Genomic DNA, 20,126 nt, shown 5'->3' on the forward strand with positions numbered 1-20,126 from the left:
ATACAGTACATACACGAAATTAAAAAAAAAAACTTCCTTCATTAACACAACAATATTATAAGGGATCTAAGAGTGAACTCTCTGACTACATTGTTTAGGTTTCACTAAACTGAACAAATAAAACTGAATTAAATTAAAAAGTTACAACTGAGTGGAGATTGCAGGACAAGGGAAAAGGAGTAGAGGTCAAACAAGCACAAATATAACCTGGAATCAGATGATCCCCTTATTGGTTCTGTGTGCGCGCACACCCTCACATGCACGGTTACACAATGTGCTGTAATAAACCAGAATGCATTATATAAATGCTTCACTGCACCTAAATCTGAAGTATAATTATATATATATTTCCATGAGTAGATGTGGTATGTTTCACATTTAACTTGTATGGAGAAGGTAATCGATTTAAACCTGCTGAAGCTTGTTTTTTATTTATTAATATTAAATAGGTTGACAAAAAGCTGGCACACAACTCATGACAAAAAGAAGAAACTCAACCAAAACAGCCAAAACATTCGAGCAACCAGGAAAAATGTCTGAATACTATGAATACTCGCCCAGCCTGCAGACACACATTCATTTACAGGCCAGAATAAGTATAGGCACTCATGGTTACGAAAAAAGGGTTGAAGAACCACTGAAGTTGCTCATCAGACTACTATCAATCAGCTGGTGTGTAGCTATGATAATAACCAACATAGCTTACATTTACACATACTATATCACCCCCTTGGTTCCGATAGCCGATCCTGACCAAATAAATGAAAACTACAACGAAACCCACTTTCAACGTACACTCCCACTCATACTCCTTGGATCTATTTTAGATGGCCCAGTGAGTCACAACACCTGTTACAACATACTGAACCCCATATCCAGCAAACACTATCAACTGTAGTCATTTTTCAAAGATATAGTGATATTATTCCAGTCCAATTATCACATTGTTTTAGAACAAACTTACACGTAGGCAGAAGTTCAAACAAATACACTAAACATAGAGTTTTGCAACTGTTGAACTGAAGGTTTTCTCACTCTATATATTTCAATAACTCTGTAAAGAGTATGTGTCAGCATATTTCAACACTACAGCAGCCTCTTACCATCCGTGCACTCCTCATAGTACCAGTCCAGTTCGTAGTAATCTGCCTTCACAAACCTCTGGCCTCTTGCTTGGCCTCGTCTCTTCATCCTTGCTGCTCAAATGCACCGCTGTTATGTTTCCAAAGTCCCTGCATACTTAGCTGTGGCATCCTCCACTCATCTGCATGACAGAGCCCAGCATGTTGGGAGTAACTGTGTGTCACACATGTCCAGTCTGTCACTGATCGTCTCCGTTGAGCAGTCCATCAGTGCCAGCTATCCCATCCTTCTCAGTGGTTGTTGCCAAACACCACTAGTTCATTAGAGTATGGTAGGTATTCTAATCGCACTTTGCTTTGTGTGTCACTGCTCATGCTCTATTTGTTGTGTAGCCAGTGTCCTTTCTGCATGTCATCCCTCAGAAACTATAGCGTCATCATTGCCCAGCAGCGGGAAAAACTGTCACCTTTTTTAATGTTTTAGTCCATCACAAGATCTCCAACCTTTGTCACCTTCTTGTAGTGTCCTGTAGTGTTCTTCAGATACTTTGTAGTATTATCCAATGAGTCTGACTGTTTGTTCTCATTTCCTCGTTCCATTTATAGCTGCATATCAGTGTGTCCTCCTCTTCTCTCGAGTCATCTTCTTTAGCTCACATCATAACTATTTCTTCTGAGTGGGAGCATTTCTTTCTCACAGATGGCACAGCCTCTGCACATGGGCCACCACATCCCTGACAATGACTCAATAACCACAGTCAGAGAGAGAGGAGGCAGCAACAGTCACGGGTTTTGCAGCAGAGATGATGATGATGACATCATTTGTTGGGCGGGATTAGAGACTGTGTACAGCCAATGAAAGCAGGGAACCATCCCCAGCATGATCCCACCCACGTGAGCCGTTCTCCCTCCTCTCCTCTACTTTGTCCTTCAGTGTGGTTGCTATAGTAACTGGCTCAGACTCCCGTGCATGATGCCTGAGCTGCATGTAGATGTAGCTGAAAAATGTAGCGTTGGCAGTGGTGACGTGGCTGGCTCCAAATGAATAAAAAACAATGGGGCAGTTTAAGGATTGGTTGAATGAGGGTCCACATGCACATACATGAGACACAAACAGCCAATTAGGGAAAGCACCAAATATAACCTGAACGATGCGTTTTAACAGCTAACAACGCCAGGCTTTATTAAATTAGTAAGTGCTCATGGTGTCCAAAAATAAGAGCTCAACAGACTTTAAGACTGGTTCTTGCACACGATATAGAATGACTAAGTGACTTCCCGGTGTTTGTGTGATGTAGTGGTGTTGCATCACTCTGTATGCTTTAAACTGTGACAAAAATAAATAAATATTAAAGAATTACACTAAAATGTATCTTATAAACTGTACAATGACATGTTTTCCAAAGCAATTATTAAAATTAATGGTGACAATATTTAAAACTTTAACTTTTACATTTTGAAATGAAAAACCGAAAGCAGGCAGATAGATGTTCCAGTTGGACATGTGGGTGTGATGTCATCACAACACATGGTTGATTGGTCAGATCCCTTCAAGATTTCTTCAACAAAAGCTTTCTTGCAGAACGTCTCAGAGCATGTCTTATGCAACATGTTTGTGACACTCAGCCAGACTGTCTACGATAAATGCCACAGTAACCATGTCAGCACAGGCCATCAGGGTGAAATTAAAGTTCAAAGCTCCTTCTTTTATTTTTAGAAACATGTTTCTACCCTGAGTCATTCTTATAATCATGGAGACATGAATGCCAACCTGATCATTATTGTTAAATCAATGGTTGGCCATGCACTCAACACTCACCCACACGCGACCCTCGGTCTAATTTTGTGCGGCCCCATAACAAAATTGTAATTCATAAAGTTGGAAATTATATGAAATCCAACATAATACACAAAACTCCAAAAACACAGAAAATGACAGCAAAATGCACAAAATGTCTACAGAAGTACACAAAATGATAACAAAAACACACTAAACAACCTTTTAAACTAAAATTCCAAAAAAACCCAACATATTTAAAAGGACTTCAAAGACACAAAATGACAACAATAACACAAAAATACAACAAAAACACCCTGAACAAACTGAAAAACACCAAGAAGACCCACACAAAAGGACTACAAAGACAAAACTATTTCTTCTTTCCAGTGTTAATGCTCAGATTGGTCTTCATTCTGAATGCTAACATGAATGTTAACAATGTGGGCCTCGGATCAGACAGACAATCACATTTTTGTGGCCCTCGCTCTGATAGGAGTGCCTAGAACAATCCATCCTTACAGCTTCTGTCAACCATCATCAGATCTTTGATTTATGGAGCAGCCATACATGACCACATTAGCACACTCTCACAGTTAAATACTGACAAGAAGCTTCTATGCCCTTGTTTTAATCATCTGATCCTTGTAAAAGAATATAAAATGCAAAACAGCCTTTACACCTTTTACTGGATGTGAAAGTAATTCCCCCTTAAATTAAATCTTTCAAAAAAAGTATAAGAAGTCTACACTTAAAGTACATCCAGAGTCCTAGAAGTTAATGTGTGACTGACTTACAGAAGTATTTCAGGGTCTCCTCAATCTGTTCAGTCGTCAGGTCAAAGGTGGAGTCGGGCGCCACGAGGGGTGTATGCAGCCAATCATCTTGCTCATAGCCGAAGATGGTGTCGGCCCTCAGCTTATAGACTGGCAATTGTTCCTCCAAAAGGCTGATGATCTCAAGCTCCGGCAAATCAGTGCTGTTGCAAACATCTGTATGAGAATAAAACAGAGTAAAGTTACAACTCTTCTTTATGCATTATTTTTTATTTTACTTACTAAGGTCATGGGCACTGCATTGCTAATACTGAGTACCATTGCTTATAAAAATGTGATGTTTCATTTAACAAGTTATAACGAAATGACAACTTTTAAAACATTTAAAATTATTGCATTTACGCATGCGAGAAATGCCCCTACATATAACAATTTGTAGAAAACTAGAATTAAAAGGTCATTCAATCTCCCTGTCAATCTAGGAAAAAATAATTTGTAGTAGGGAGAGAGCACTTTGATAAAGACAGCAAAATAAAAACCTTTTTATAGACGACATCACAAAAAACAAAAACAATAGTCCAGTGGACTAAAAGGTGGATAAGGCCATCTAGTGGCCCAAAAGGGAACTATCATTCACTCTAATCACAAACGCAATGAGAAAGAAATGTACTGCATCAATACATTTAAGACAAATAAAATAACTCACATTTCTTACATTTACTCAGATAATGGCACATCACTGGAAAGCAAGCAAGCACTGACAGATACCACGGTGCACTATTATATCACTAGTGTAAAACTAACCTCAATTATTTTAATCCAAGCCTAAATGATTTTAAAAGTTTCACACACACATAAATATATAAAGAAAATAAATTACTCACTATTGCCATGGTTTTGATTGATCATATAAAATTCAAATGTAATCTTTTGTTTCTTTCTTTCTGTAAGTGTAACCTATCCATGAGTGCTTTGGAAAAAGATTATAATACAATGTGATGACAAGGCATATTTTATTTTATCGCCAATATATCATTATTCCTTTCCCGGCATCGGCATTGATTCCAACAGTTGGTGGATAAACCATTTTCTTCAATGTATTAAGGAAATTGTTGTTTTTTTCCAGCATTAAGACTTAGGTTAATGTTTTCCCTTGCAAGTATGGAAAAATGGGTAGACAGGATTTCCAGTAAAAATGATGGCCTTTGTTTCTTTCTTGTGCTGCTGCACTCTCTGTATTCCCTATGTCTCCACGACAAAAGCATCTCTCACGTTGTAATCCGGAAAATAAACAGCTGACTGTGCTAAAAACACACACAGCAGCTGGACATTCATTCCCTAAACAGGCCAAGAGAGTAGAAACACAGAAGTCAGAAAGAAAAAGACCAATCAATGGATGTATGGATGTAACAATGCATGAAAAATCTGAAATAAAGAGTTTTATTCTACTCATTTCTAGTTCCTCCACAGTTTTGTAATAAATAACTTTATGTACACTGACTACAAATGAACACTAAAGCCAAACAGGAAGATGTTGCAACTCCTTTTCATAATATTGCAAGAACACTTCTGCACAGATTGCCCATGTTTGAGAGTAATAATAGCACAAAAACTCCAGGCCGTGCTGTGTGCAAACTAAAGGTCAATGGGGACGGACAAACCTGTGATGGTGGGTTGTTGCTAAGGCACGAGGGCGACATACACAGAAGTCCAGTCTGTTCCATATACATACATACATACAGTCACACACCTATTCACTCCCACTCGTCTATGACAAAGCTAACATGCATTCTTTTGTATTGTTGGAGGAAGCCTGTGTACCTGGTTAAAGCAAATTTCATACAAAACTGTCCTCAGGTCTACCCAACGAGTCCATCCCAGCAAGCACGAAATGTAGAAAAATTATCTTGGTTATACCTTAGTCTTTAAGAGTGTCCTTTATTTACAGCAGATATTTTGCTATGACATTAAGTAACAGTCCCTGAAATTAATGCAGGTGACAAATGTAAATAGTTAAATCCCATGAGCAAGATTTTACAGTACAGTTTTATACATTTATTAATTCCAAATATTGAATGATGTTCTCATACTAAAATAACACTCCCTTCCAGGTTGAGCCGACTTGTGCAAATCTGAGCAAGGTCAGCATTTGATTTGGGCAGCATTTACAATATTTCAGTGTCTCTCACTCTGTAAGCTGTGGTGTTATGCACTTTGACATTGCAATGGAAATATTCTAATTTAGGGTGAATTTCCTCATCTGATGAGCAGATTTATTGTCTCATTGTCTTGATCTTGGACCTGTGCTATAGTGCTAGATACTATAACAGTGGTAAAATGCACAAAGTGTGGCAACAGGGACAACAGCCCCTGCTACTGGTAACAGCTCAGCATTTTCACAATTAACCCTGTACTAGTAGCAGGATGAACATTAGGTTAGTGTGAAAGGGTCATAAAAAAGTTGTACAATTTGCAAGAAAAGCTGAGAAGGTGTTCTATAGTCCAAAGTACCGGTAAGTAGTTTGTCAGTGATTATGCAGTTCTGCAGGAAAATAAATTTGCGATGAAAGCTGCGTGAAAGGATATGTGTTCATTGACGGGAGGATGCACCGAGTAGCAGCACCTGACAGCGCCCCAACGGACAGGTAGGTCCTCCTGCTCCTATCGTGGAGCCAACGTCTGGCTAACTCTGTCCTCGTGTCGTTATTTGGCTTAGACACGCAAAATGTTTCTGTGGGGGTTTTCTCTTGTTGTTATAGCAACCATTGGCTTTACGCTCCGCCATTGTTCAGAAACTGTAGACCAACCGAACACAGTTGCCTAGAAACAGCTAACAGGAATCAACGAAAGTGCGTCATATCCTGACCAAAATGATGACTCCATAGTTTATGCCCGAAGGTATAAAATCGTTCTAAAAAGTCCTTTTAATGTGTTTTTTTTTCAATAAAAAGGTGCACATATTTTGTTTATTGGTAATACATTAAACAGATTATTTGTCATATAAAGTTCCATTAGAGGTACACTTTAAGAAATATTATGCTGTTCTAAACTCCTCTAAATCTGTGAGAAACATTGTGTAAATATAGTCCATGTGAAAAACAGAGGCAAACAGAAGACAAATGTAACCACAAGAGCATTAGAATGTTCAGGTTGAAATGTCAGAATATTCCAAAGTTACACAGTCACAACACAAGAACAGAAGACGGACATGGGGATAATTTAAGTTTTACCACATAAAACAACAACATTGTCACTAGTCAAGCTTTAAACAGGTCCAATGATATTCAAGTGTCCTTCTGAACCAAGAGTCACACGCTCAGCCAGTGTACAGGACTCTGTAACCAAGTGCTGTGGCATTAAGCTAAATTAGGTCACACAGCAGTGAAGATACACAAACATGTGAGCTGGACTCAGACCAACAACACATGGTGTTACTGCCAGACTGTTAAATCGACTGGAAAATGAGTTTAGTATTCAGATGAAGAACCAGAAGAACATATTGCATCTAAAAAAAACAACAAGAGTTTTTGTGTTTTTTTTAAACAAAAACAGATGCAACTTCAAATTTGGTCAAGCACTAACAGGAAAACAATTAGCTATAAAGTTTCTATCAAATTTTAAAGTAAGACAAAGTATAGATTTTGTGAATATTACAGGAGAAGCTCAATTTATTGCATAAGTCCAAGTTCACGTCACTAACATGCAGGACTCAGCATTCAAACTAACTGATGACGGAGGAAGGATCCTGCTGTTGCCCAGACCCAACTGAAACCAGATTACAGACCAGCTGAAACTACCAGAATACTCACTCATGGTGCCCGAAACCAGACAGGCGACGACTCACAGACCCTCTGTTCACATTTTCCACTTGTCTAGGAGAGGGCAAGGTCGCAACAAGTAGCATACAGCGAGGAGGGGGCAGAGAGAGGGTGACAGAGAGCTGGGAGAGTTAGAAACAGGAAGAACACAAGAGAGGGAGCTAAAGGTTTTAGAGGACGGCGCCGTTAGGAAGTAGCAAAAAAGAAAGAGACAGGAAGAGAAGGGGGAGGAGCAAAGAGAAGAAGAGACCCGAGCCAAAGTGGTCCGTCATGCCTGACATGCCGGTGACGATATGTGGACCTCCCCTGTCTGTCCTGCCCCCATCCCCCCCTTTGACAGCCAATGCAGCCGGTCTCTCCTTATGAGCTGAATGAACTGTTCTCCATTTCTTATTCTGTGTAAACAGCAGCATTAAGGGCCTAAAAGCAATTACTGTGAAGAAAGTTTCAACAGAAGAAAAATGAGAAGATATTTGACAAAATTCTAGGAATGAAAGTGCAAGAAGCAGAAGAGTTGGTGGTAATCCTGGCCTATAGCCAAAATGAAAACTAGAACTGCAAAAAAAAATAAATAAAAAACTCATCAGCATGAACTACACAAATTCCAGTTTTACCTGAATAAATAATTAGTGTAAATAAAAAGAATTTAGCAAACAGAGCTACGGGAGAACCAAACATTAGTTACCGCCAAGGATTCTGGAAAAGTCTCTCATGTTCTCATCGAGTTGATTGTTTATGGGTATTCCATTTTAATACAACTGTCCAAAAGCAAGTATGTTCAGTGAACTAAAGTCTCTCCCACCAATTCTGTGTGGCATACAGAGGGGGAAAGAGTGCTGAAATACTCTACTGAAGTAAAAGTACCGTTACTTTAATATAAGTAAAAGTAAGCTCTAAAAAGGCACTCAAGTAAAAGTAAAGAGTAGCTTGTTTAAAATATACTCAAAGTAAAAATTACTTTTTGAACAAAGTTGGGGTTCGTCTAAATAGGACAACGGGATACAAATATTACACTAAATGGTTTTATTTGAAGGTAAAGCTTTAATTACCTTAAATGCATCAAGTGAATGCATCCATGAGAGATACCTGAAGATGTAATCATAACTATTTAAATAGTGAAAGGTATGACTCCGGCAGTCAATGTTGCTATTAAATGGACAGTTCAGGCCAACTGTAGTAATACCATTTTGAGACAACTTTATTGTTTACATAGTTGATCATTTTGAAGACTGTATATTAAGTTGTATTCCTGCAGTCATTTTAAGCCAATTATCAGTTGTTTCTGATGATCATGCCAGAGAAGCACTAGCACGTACAAGGCCTTCTTCAGGAATGACCGACATCCAATGTCTATTAGCCAACAATACTAGCTCTACAAGCCGAGAGATTTATAGGTACAAATCCCAAAAACGCTCCTCATTCATTGTTCTGATTTTAAGGGGGGGGTCTCAGTTCAACCAAAATCTACATCTACATTTACACTGTCCTTCTGCAGGTGTTGTCCAGACAGACAGTAGTATGTCCTTCTTGCCAATACCGCATCTGTGCTTTCTCCTTGCTCTTCTCTCTTGGCGTTTGAGTTGGCCGTTCCTGATCTGTGGTTCGTGGCTCAACCATTCTGTGATTTTCTATCTCTCTATCTTGTTTTGTTCTCCTCTTTCTGTCCATTAACCAGAACCAGTCGAGGCAGATAACTGTCACCTCTGAGCTTGTTCTGCTGGAGTTCTGATCATCGTTCATGTGGAAATGTTTGGTTTTCATCATAACTCTGTATTTTGCTCTACGTGCTAAGACTTACTAATGTATTTGGTGCTGTATAAATAAAGTTGCATTGAATGAAGTATATTGCTTTAAATCCACAGAGTTGCTGCTTCAGATGCAGCCAGCACAGTGTGTAAATGAGTGAGACGAAAGGCTCTTTGTCCAGAACAATGCAGCTCAACTTGCTCTCTTAAGTACATAGGTGCGACTCATCCAGGTCAAAAGAGCTAAGTACAAAAAGATACATGTACAAACACATTCATTAGTCATCATTATCCATGATCTTCCAGAAGCTGAATGTGATGCTGGTTGGTGAACTCAGACAGGCTTGTCTGATTTTCAATAACTTGGGTCCATCTCTCTCTCTCGTGTGTGTGTTTGTGCGTGCGCGTGTGTAAACAGTCAATTACAACCAACGACTACTCAGACACTAGAACACAATCAATGGTTTCACTTACCTTGATTGGATCAGGAGTACAGAGCCTACTCAAAAGTGTGTGTGACTCTCTCTACTTACATCATTTTATCTAACTCATTTCCAAGTATCATGTGGTTGTTTTCTGTTACTTTGCATCATTGCAAGCTGATAACCAGGACAGGGAGCATTAACCTTGCAGCCAAAAACTGGCACACGGCAATGAGTGGTTTCACTCAGAGTGTTTGCATAATTTATTCTCTGGACTCAGGTAAATTACACAGACTCACACCAAAACTCACAGCAAATGAGCCCAAAACAATTATTAAATCCAAGAGGAATTATGGGGGAAAATGAGAAAGATGTATTTTCTATAGTCAGGTGATCTAAACAACAGTGTAAGTTTTCTCTGACACCAGCAGATGGTAGCACTGAACCTCTAACTTTATTTCAGCTCTGAATGATTGATGAGCTTACATGACAACACCTGATAACAGTAAATATAAATACCACCTGCAGCATTTTAGTTTCACAGAACAAAAAGTTGCACATTAATAATGGGTTACTTTCACAAGGGACTGTTTTGTGAGGATGAACATTTTCACACTAATAATATGTGCAGAAGCCAGGCCAGAACTTCACTGTTCATTTTGTGTTAATTGAATGTATTGTTGGGGCATTCAATATTGGGTAACATTTAAATATATTATTTTATGAAAAAGAACACTTGCATTTACTCTTGCAAATACTACTATCTGCTGTGTTCAGACTCATTCAGTATACTTTCTTTCAACAGTTTGATTTGAGGATAAAATTATTTCTCACAGCTACAAGGAGGCTAGACCCATAAAGTTTATTTATCTTTAAATGAAATATACGTAAAAACATTTGCTATTGATTTTTAAAGACCAATGAAAATGCACAGCTCTAATGTGAGGTACATGGTGATGATTCAGTATTTTTGGTTGAGTTATGCATTAACTAACTAACTGTGCACCAGTAACGTCAACAAACAAATGCAACTTTACCTGTAATGGTCTCAACATCTCTGCAAGTGACCTTAAACTGCTCAAATTCAGCTGGAAGACCTGCCTCACTAACATATTCCTCTTCCTTATTGTCTATGCAGGCAAGTTGGAGCACAGGGTTGTGCAGTGGTAGGACGTCAGAAGACAGTTTCAGGGACGGGGCAGAGGAGCAGGTGTGGGAGGTCTGAGTGCTCGGGTCCAGCTTGGCGCCGAGCGGTTACAGCTTTAAGACGGGTTCAGCCATGAACAAAACTCAGGCCCACCAAGTGGAGAAGTCAGGAAGTCCAAGTGCATTACCGTTCGAGTAGCCAGCAATGATCCAGAGGCGTATTGTTGGTGTTTTCAGTGTGTTGACTGCAGAAAAAAATGTAAATACTGTAAGTTATAATTTAATAAATGGAAAACCTTACTGTCATTCATTCTTCTTTTATACCCACTTTTTTTTTTGTTTTGTTTTTTTTATCAAAAGGCCAAGAAGAAATACTAGGGATGCCCCGGTACAACTTTTTAATTTCCAATATTGCAGCCTTACGTATCGGCCGATACCAATATTGATCTGATATCAGCATGAATCATACGTAATTTTTTTTTTCTTTAATAAAAAAACTAATAATTACTTATTTTGTAGTGTGGAATGTTAGAAAGGACTTGATCAAGTGGTGTTACTCAACCAGTGAGAGAACAATAGTCAGCAACAGTAGGTATGAGAAAAACTGACCTATTTATTATTAACCAATTGGTTACATACATTTTAACCTTCAAAATAATATCTACAGTATTTTACAATTGAATAAAATAAATAAAAAATGAATTAAGGAAAAAAAAAAAATAGAAAATAAAAAAAATAGGAAAATCCGAAAATTTGAATCCGATATCCGATATTCGTTTTCAGGCTAATATCGGATGGATATTGGATCGGGACACCCCTAAGAACTACATCTATTCTAAGTAGAAAATGACAATAAAAACAAATGTTATGAGAATTTTTTTTGTTTTTTGTTCATGATTTAGTGTTCAATAGGAATAAAAAAATATTATGCCTGTACCATATTGAAGTGCATCTTCTTTTTAAATTGGATTGATTGGTTTGCTTTAGAGAAAAAGATCAACTATCAAATTCATCCTTCACAAGGAAACTGAGAGGACAAAATAATTGTAATGTTTAGACACCAGATTTGTGCTTGTAAATTATTTTTATTGTGTTGAATTGCATCATGAATCGTATCGAACTGAATCGCGTTGTATAAAATCTAATCGTTGTCAAATCATTAATGGATGGCATCGTGACGTGAACAGGGGTCAATCGTATCGCATCGTATCGGCAGGTGGCTGCACTTTATAGTTAATATATCATATCCCTGGTGGTAGTGTATCGAGATGCGTATCGGATCGGCCTCAGTAATGGGAATTCACATCCCTAATTGGGACACCCCTACAAACATAGCAGTACCACCAAATAGCCTTAGGGACAGTATTGCTCTCATTTTTAGTTGTAATGATGTAAGAAGAAAAATCATTATGGCCGTCTATATAATTTCAAGAGGTTCTTTAACCATCTCTGTTTAGTGTCTTTGTTACTATCTGTTAATTATCTCTTTGAAGGCTTGTGATTAACTGTTTGTTTTTTTTTCCAACACAGCAAAACACGCCCCAGACTAATCAGCATTATTGGGGCGAAGGGTTATTATTAATCAAAGCCTGCAGCAAATTAAAAAAAAAACAAAAAACTTTTGTCTAACCTGTCATCTGTGACGCATAGAAGTACAAAGTCACACATACAGTCACAGAGCATACAGTGTATCAGCAGAGTCTAAAGGGAGCAGTTGGTTGCAACAACTTTTCAGCAGGAAGCTATTTTACAGCTACATTTTCAACAATAAAAGGAAACCCGCTCAATGGGCTGAAAGGCTTCAGTACAACACAACTGGCTCACTCTGCAGGCTTCCAGTACATCATCACACAGGAACTTGCATACTTTGCTATTTATAGACAACCCTTCAGAGGATACACAGAATCTCAATGACAAGCTTATTAATATCATTATTACATCTAAATCATCTGAAACTCTGTCTCTGTTTATCTACACACATGTTTTCAAACCTCACCTTGTCTCCTTTTTCCACATTTTAGACACCTTAACTAACATTTTAAGAAGTAGTGGTAGACACTAAGTTAAGCTTAGGTCATTGAATTTCCAATGTTTGGAAGGAAAAAAGCCCAAACACTGTTGCTAAGCATACAAAGCATCCACTCACTGTAAAAACATGTCATTGACTGCTTGAATGGAAAAACACTATTCTAAAATAAGATGAATAAGGAACTGAAGGAGCTTGCTCATGCTATGGAAATTCATTCAATAAAAAAAGTTTGAAATTAGGCATTTAAAAAAAAAAAAAAAAACAAAGTCTGTGAGATTACTGTCTAAACTTTGTAATGTTCTGGGTTAAATGTCAGGGTCGAAGCTGCCGAGATCTACTGTGTTATGGTCAAAACATTCCCACAGAAAATTGCCGTGAGTGAATTTGTTTTAGAGGAAGTGGAAAATTACAGTGAACAGCAACTAGATGACAAAGTGCATCTGTGTTAAAGATCTTTTTTTTTGTTTTTTAATAAGAATTAATTCAAGCATAGATTTTCTCTAGCCACCCAATTAAATTGTATGCATGAGGAGAACATGCAAAGTTCACACAGTACCAGGTCTCCACCCTGTGCATCCAACTCAACAACCTGTGTTAAAAGTTCTAACCACTCCATTACTGTGCTGCCCTGGGCTCTGTCTATACAAGTGAATTTATCAATTATTATTTCGATTTATGTTCAGAATTTGACCAACATTTAGTGCCTGGAGAAAACAAACATAATGAAGTTTGCTCAGTGTATTGTGTTAATCACTTACGCTTACAACTGCAACTCTGGTGCACCACCCAAACAATGCACACAACTCTTTCCTTCCACTTCAATCATCAAAGCCATGTTTTACAGCTGCAACCTGACAGATTTTCATTACAATCATCACAAGCTGTACAGCAAGACAAGCCACATGAAACACTGAGTCGGCAAATTTTAAAATACAAAACCAATAGTAATGGTAGCTTTTAATGACTTAATCATATCCCATTACTTTTCTTTAGCATTCTTTCTTTAAAAACACATACACACACTTACCTTATACTGAGGTAACTTCTTAGCCATTTGGTCAAATCAGGCTTACTCCCTTATTTTATCAGTACCTTCTCAAATAGGTTGCGCAGTTTATAGTGTTTGCAGACTCGCCCTAACTCTAACATCTGAACAAAGAATATAAGCCATTTCTTCACGTTTTCTTAACTTTTTTCATTTTTTTAAAAAAAAATCATTTTGGCTTTAAATATTTACCAAAATGTATTTTTGGAGAAACTGTCAATGCAAAGGAATATTAAAAAAGAAAATACAAAAAAACTGAAAAGTGTGTAAAAGTAGATTCATCAAATAGGGTTTATGGTAAGGTACAGACACACAACATACCAAAGAATACTAGTTTATGGTTTTGTACCTTTGACCTTTGGTAATGCCATTGGTCTTTCTGCTAATAACCACTCTGACACGCACTAGGCACACAATGCACGCCACCATAACCTCCAACTAAACAAATGGTCACTTCTGTCCTTGCTGCAGGGCATTTCCTTACTTTCAACAGTAGATAATGTAGATCAAACTATAGGGTGACACACTCATGAACGAAAGTTTCCATTGATCAACAGTCTGATGGCAGCAAGCTGGGACTGAGTCACTGAATGACTTTTAGGTGTGGCTACAGCACAGTTAGCCCTGGATACACCATTAACTACTTCCTGTCAATGTTCTTTGTTATGAAACTCAAAACTCTAATTGAGGACAGGAAATATTGGAAGGTCATTCTCATTCTTTATGTACAGCTTGAGAAAGGAAATCAGTTTTTAGGGGAGTGTGGGGGGAGGGGGGGGAGGAGGGGGTTATTTGTATGTGTTAGCCTCGTCTGGGACATGTGACCTGTTATAGCTCAACACATGCCCTCTGGCCCAAATGGTAGAAAATAGATGGATGTGTTTTTGTATTTTAACATGCGCATATTTGACAAACACGTTTGTGTGAAGCTTTAATGTATGGTCAGCACTTCCTGCCAATCAATAGGTGCAGGCAGAGCCGTATAGAGAGAGAGTTGTGACAACTCCGTTCACTCCAATGGTTCGTCTTTTTTTTTTTAACAGCAATGGCGGTTCGTGGAGCCTCACAATCGTTCCTGGAAGTGATCAGTTGACTGTTGCAGCACAATGAAGCTAGTGCGGATTAGATAGTTTGTGAAGCACTTTTGAACTGTAAGACGATTAAATAATCATATTGGATATTATTATTATTATCAGCATATCTAATAACTTCCGGGAACAAACTGAGTCTACATGAATCACCTGACGCTCAAGCATTTCAAACTTTCGTTGTCGCAACTCTCTCTCTATGACTCTGGGTGCAGTGCAGTCAATAACCTATCAAGGAAGGCATGACCCAATAAATTAAAAAAAAAAAAGGGTAAAGAGTAGATTGTCAAACAATTCCTGTGAAATTGTTAATGATAATTTGATCTTTTTGTTTTAAAAGCTACAAACTTATTTACTCAAAATGAAGCAGGGATCAAATGTTTGGGTCAAAGTTGGAGGGTACAATATACAAAATTTAGAATTTTTTCATTTCCAATATGATACCGATAATGCAGCTTTGCGTATCGACCGATACCAATCCATTAATCATACATACTTTTATTAATTTTTTTCTCCTCTTTAATACAAAAATACTAATTACTTATTTTGCAGTGTGAGTCTTGATCAAGTGATGTTACTCAAACAGAGAACAATAGTCAGCAACAGTAGGTATGAGAAAAACTGACCCAATTATTATTAACCAACTGGTTACATACATTTCAACCTTCAACATAATATCTACAGTATTCTACAATTGAAAAAATAAATAAAAAAATGAATTGTGGGAGAAAAAAAAAAAAAAAAAATCGGAAATTTGAATCTGATATTTGTTTTCAGGCTGATATCGGACTGATATCCGATATCGATATCGGATCGGGACACCCCTACTGACAAACAGGCGAGTTACTCATATCATCTCGGTGAACACGCTTCTGAAAACCTTCCAGCTGAATGTGCTCACTAAGCAAAAAGTAGTCTTTCAAAAAACTTACCCCACTAGCACTATAATATTTATTTACATTGCCTCTGGCAACATTTTCACATTCTCTGTGATGGCAACGGATGTAACAGTTTATCTCTAGCACCCAAGGGGCTGCCTAATATGGGTGCATACCTTGTAAAAACAAGAAAGTAAAAAACAGGATGCCATTTGCTCACAACTCATCAAATTAGTTCACTTATTTTAACTTTGTTACTTCTAACATTATTTATGTTACACCACAGAACAAAGCACTATGGAGATGTTAATAGTTGTAAAAAATTAGCTATGTATTTTTTTTTACCTCTGACTTTATTGGCTTGCTATTATACTGTAATAATAACTGTTTTTGTGCTTGCCCATCGACAGTGCTGGTTTTGCAGACTTTTCACTTTCACATGACCAAAAATAGACTAAGACCAAATGCAAAAAAGGTCTTGATGACAATTAATAATGCCCGATTATTGAATAAATGTTCATTTTTTTGTCATACCGACCAGATTCTTTGTATTGTTAGAGAAGTGAGTTGTTGACAGTGGGAGGATCAAGGTTCAGGTAAAAAGATTACTGACACGGAGAAGATTGAGTCTGTCCCTTCATGTCTCCCTTCAAAAAGCATAAAAATGGATGTACACTGGTAAAAACTAACTACAGAAAAGCAGAATAACATTTATTAATCCAGAAATTGAATCTGATTTACCCTTAACTTCCTATATTCTAAGTTTCTCCCAGTGGTTCCTTGGTTTTCCAACCTCTGAACCTCCATGGAGGTTTTTATCATCCAGGAGGATCTTCCTGCTGATATGTTTTAATTAAACCCACCAGTATTTGGTCTAATTCAGTCCATCTTGGACTTTAGTCTCTTTTCTTTTCCTCGTGTGTGACGAGGAAAAGATTCATCTCTCCTGCAGCTGTTCAACAAACCTTTTTACAGACACAAATATAGCAAACTTGATGTCAGAGAGATGAGAATCCCAGGGTTTAGTAATTATTTTATTTTATTTTTTAAAGAAAAGGGGGGGGAGTGGCTATGTTGTGTCAAAGTTCACCAAGTCAGATGATTGAATTTTTCAGAATCAAATAACTAAGCTACATTTTTGTGCAAGAAAGAAAAAAAAAAAAAAAAAACAGTAACCTTGTAACGACTAAATGATCCAAACCAGGGTTCGACATTAGTAGTTGTAAGATCACTTTTTAAAATTGGAAAAAACCATCAACATGTGTCAGACATCACACTGTAAAAGCGAGAAGATAGTAGAATGTCAAAATGTGTTGTTTGTCCTCCAACTGTTGGTTTGGTTGTAACATAAGCTGCATTTAGACCCATCATATTCAAACGTAGCCTCTTATCAAAGATACTGGTTCACTTATCATTAGCACTACAGAGTCTTTCATCATCGATTCAGTTGAACACTACGTTATTTTGTTAAATCTTAGTGATGAATGTAATTCAGAGTTGACTTTTTAATGCTTTAAATTGTTTCATTAAGTTTGGTGTAGAAATTGTACATCATATTTATCTTAACTGTACATAATCCGATTCACATGGATTTGCATTACAAATGAAGAAACATTAGGGTGATTTATACATTTCTTCCTTGAAGGGAAATATGGCCATAATTTTACAGTTTGTTTTGCTTTTGTTGCACATGTTCATAGCCCATATACCTATAAATGGCAACCATTTGCATCATTGTAGTGATTACAATTATCTTAGCATAATTATAAACTAAGGAATAAAGAAACAAAATAAATTGGATTATCATTAAAAGGTGTGTAACCTGTTTCTAACAATCCCCCAGATTAATAAAGCCATAAAGTTTGTGCAGTGAAAGGGTGGGTAGTAAAAACTCAAAGGCCTCATTCATAAAAAAACAACCTTTGCTTCTTCTGCTGCAACTCAAAGTCACAAAGCCAACATGCAACCTTTAAGTCAATCTTTCTTTTGAAGATTTTCCAAAGTAAATATTTACTCAATGAGTAAAATGTGTTCCTCTAAAATAAGAAAAACTGCATCGTTTTCTGTTTAACTGGAATAATTAAAGTGAGATCAGAGATAAGGTATGCTAGCAGTGTCTTACTATTGTCTTTAACTTTCCATTATTTATTAAACAGCTTCATTATTCTTAAGAAAACAACAACTGACCAACAAATACATGAAACCTTGTCAAAAACAGACGCACTGTATCATACAAAACCCTAAACCTGAAAATAGGAACTAAAAACTAAGAATATATAGTAGAACACCAACATTATATTCAAACACGATCCACTATCTACTGGTTCAAATGGGCTGGAATGGGATGATGTCCAGTCAGACACAGTTGTGCCGGGTTGTAAACAATCCCCCACTTCTGTTCCTTGTTGCGTAACCCATCATACTACTCACACTGCTTCACACCATTTACACTGATGTCCACCCCATATATCAATACGTGAAACCAGTATAAGTAGAAACCTTGTCTGTAGTGGTAGCACTCCAGAGCATAGAGGATGCCGCGAGATGTTTAATGTTAACCTAACCACTAGGAACGAGTATCATACTGTGTCATGTTTTTCCTGCAGTCTGTGCCTTCTCCTCGCTCTTAGCTCTCTTTTCTGTTTCAGGTGTCTTGATGCTGGAGCTAGAGCTTCCTGATCAATGGCTCTCAGCTCAACTCGTCTGGGACACTTGGATGGACTGATCAATGGTTCACGGCTCAACTAGTCTGGAACACCCGGATGGTCTATCCTTCTGCCCTTCTGTTCACTAACCCAACCAGTAGAAGCAGATGGCTCCCACCTCTGAACCTGGTTCCGCTGGAGATTTCTTCCTATATAAAAGTGTTTTCTTCGCACTGTAGCTAAATGCTTGTTCATGTGGATCTTGTTGGGTTCTTTCTTCCTTATTATGGACTCTATTTAATTATTTATTTTTTGTTAAGCGCTTTGAGATGACTTTGTTGTAATTTGCGCTACATAAATAAAGTTGAATTGAATACCTTTTGGGGTTTTACAACACAGATGTGTCTGTCATGTTCTGACCATATTGAACCCTTAAAAAAAGCACAACTATAACAAGGTGCTTGTATTTTCTCCTAAATTCACAGAGAAAGTGCAGATATTGACTTATTTAACCAGGAGAGGTACCTATCAGTCCCTGATTGGAAAAGCTTCCTTAGAAAGCTTTGTGTAATAAAGAGATCCACTGAATGTCTGAGATGTAAGCCAGTCTGCTGACCGCCCTAGGATCATGTGCTAATTGTTGGCAAACAAACTGAAACCGTATTTAGCGTCAAGCACGTCAACCCCATCTGCTAAACTGGACAGCAGATGAAACCAACGGACAGCAGTTAGAATTCCAAAAAGTTTCACCAGTGGACCACACAGCAAAGTAGGGCTGGCTGATAAATTGAGATTCAAGATATAATGAGTATTCTATTTTGGTGATATCAAAAACTCCATACATTTTTATTTTATAGCTTATATTGCATTAAAATACTCATTTTAGGAGTCGCTGCTTTTTCTACTTCTCAGAACAGCATAAAATGTACAGTTAGATGGATTTCTGAGTGCGTTCTAACCTAGACCTTCCCCTAAACATCCACACTACAGAACTCACTCACACATGCTGTCTCTTATAGGAGAAAAAGCCAAAAGTGGCACATATTGTGCAACTGTTTATTAATAAATAGTGCCTGCGTGGCATTGGGATCATCAAATTTAACCCAGAATTGTCTTCCTGGTCAGACTTTATTTGAAATACAAATATCGAGATTTATATCATATATCGCCATTTTGAGAAAACATATTGAGATATGAGTTTTGGTCTATATCGCAAACACATTTATTTCACTTGGTCAATTTCTAATATTGCACTCAAGGAAAACTCATGCAAGCACAAGAAGAACATCCACAGAGAGGAACTGAAACCTAGGAACAGGTCCTTAACTTTGATCCTTATTATTTTAATTAGGCCTATTATCAGGTGACAATTGACTATTTTCATTCATTTGTTTATTCAACGGACTGATATCTAGCACAGGTCACATCAGCAAAGTGAGATAAACTCTGGACTCGTGAGTCTGTCTCATGGCCAACACGAAGACAGACACCACACACTCACTTCTAAGTTCTATTACATATTTTGGACACTTCCAACAATGACTAGAGCTGGGCATTATATCGAGATTCAAGATATATCAAGTTTTTTTATTTTGGGGATTTTAAAGATTACAATATTGCAAATATATATATATATATATTTATATATATATATATTTTTTTTTTATTTTTTTTT

The 20,126-nt window shown here is 37.4% G+C and overlaps 1 protein-coding gene across 4 annotated transcripts in view; it reads right to left on the bottom strand.

The window, feature by feature from the left end:
• Positions 1–10,865, bottom strand: part of trak1a (trafficking protein, kinesin binding 1a) — a 37,025-nt gene extending 26,160 nt beyond the window's left edge. The window contains exons 1-2 of one of the 4 annotated variants that reach the window (XM_028470516.1): positions 10,658–10,865; positions 3,657–3,851 (exon numbers count right to left, since the gene is read on the bottom strand). Coding sequence is in view for 3 of the 4 variants with exons in the window: in XM_028470514.1 (XP_028326315.1) it covers positions 3,657–3,851; positions 7,445–7,448 (199 nt within the window). In the remaining variant the exon portion in view is untranslated. Of the gene's footprint in view, positions 1–1,103; positions 1,837–3,656; positions 3,852–7,444; positions 7,675–10,657 lie in introns of those variants that run through there. The other 3 variants (XM_028470514.1, XM_028470518.1, XM_028470515.1) reach the window with 3 other exon arrangements.
• Positions 10,866–20,126: the final 9,261 nt, after the last annotated feature.

The sequence above is a fragment of the Gouania willdenowi genome, chromosome 16, assembly GCF_900634775.1.
Source record: "Gouania willdenowi chromosome 16, fGouWil2.1, whole genome shotgun sequence".
NCBI classification, from domain to species: Eukaryota; Metazoa; Chordata; class Actinopteri; order Blenniiformes; family Gobiesocidae; genus Gouania; species Gouania willdenowi.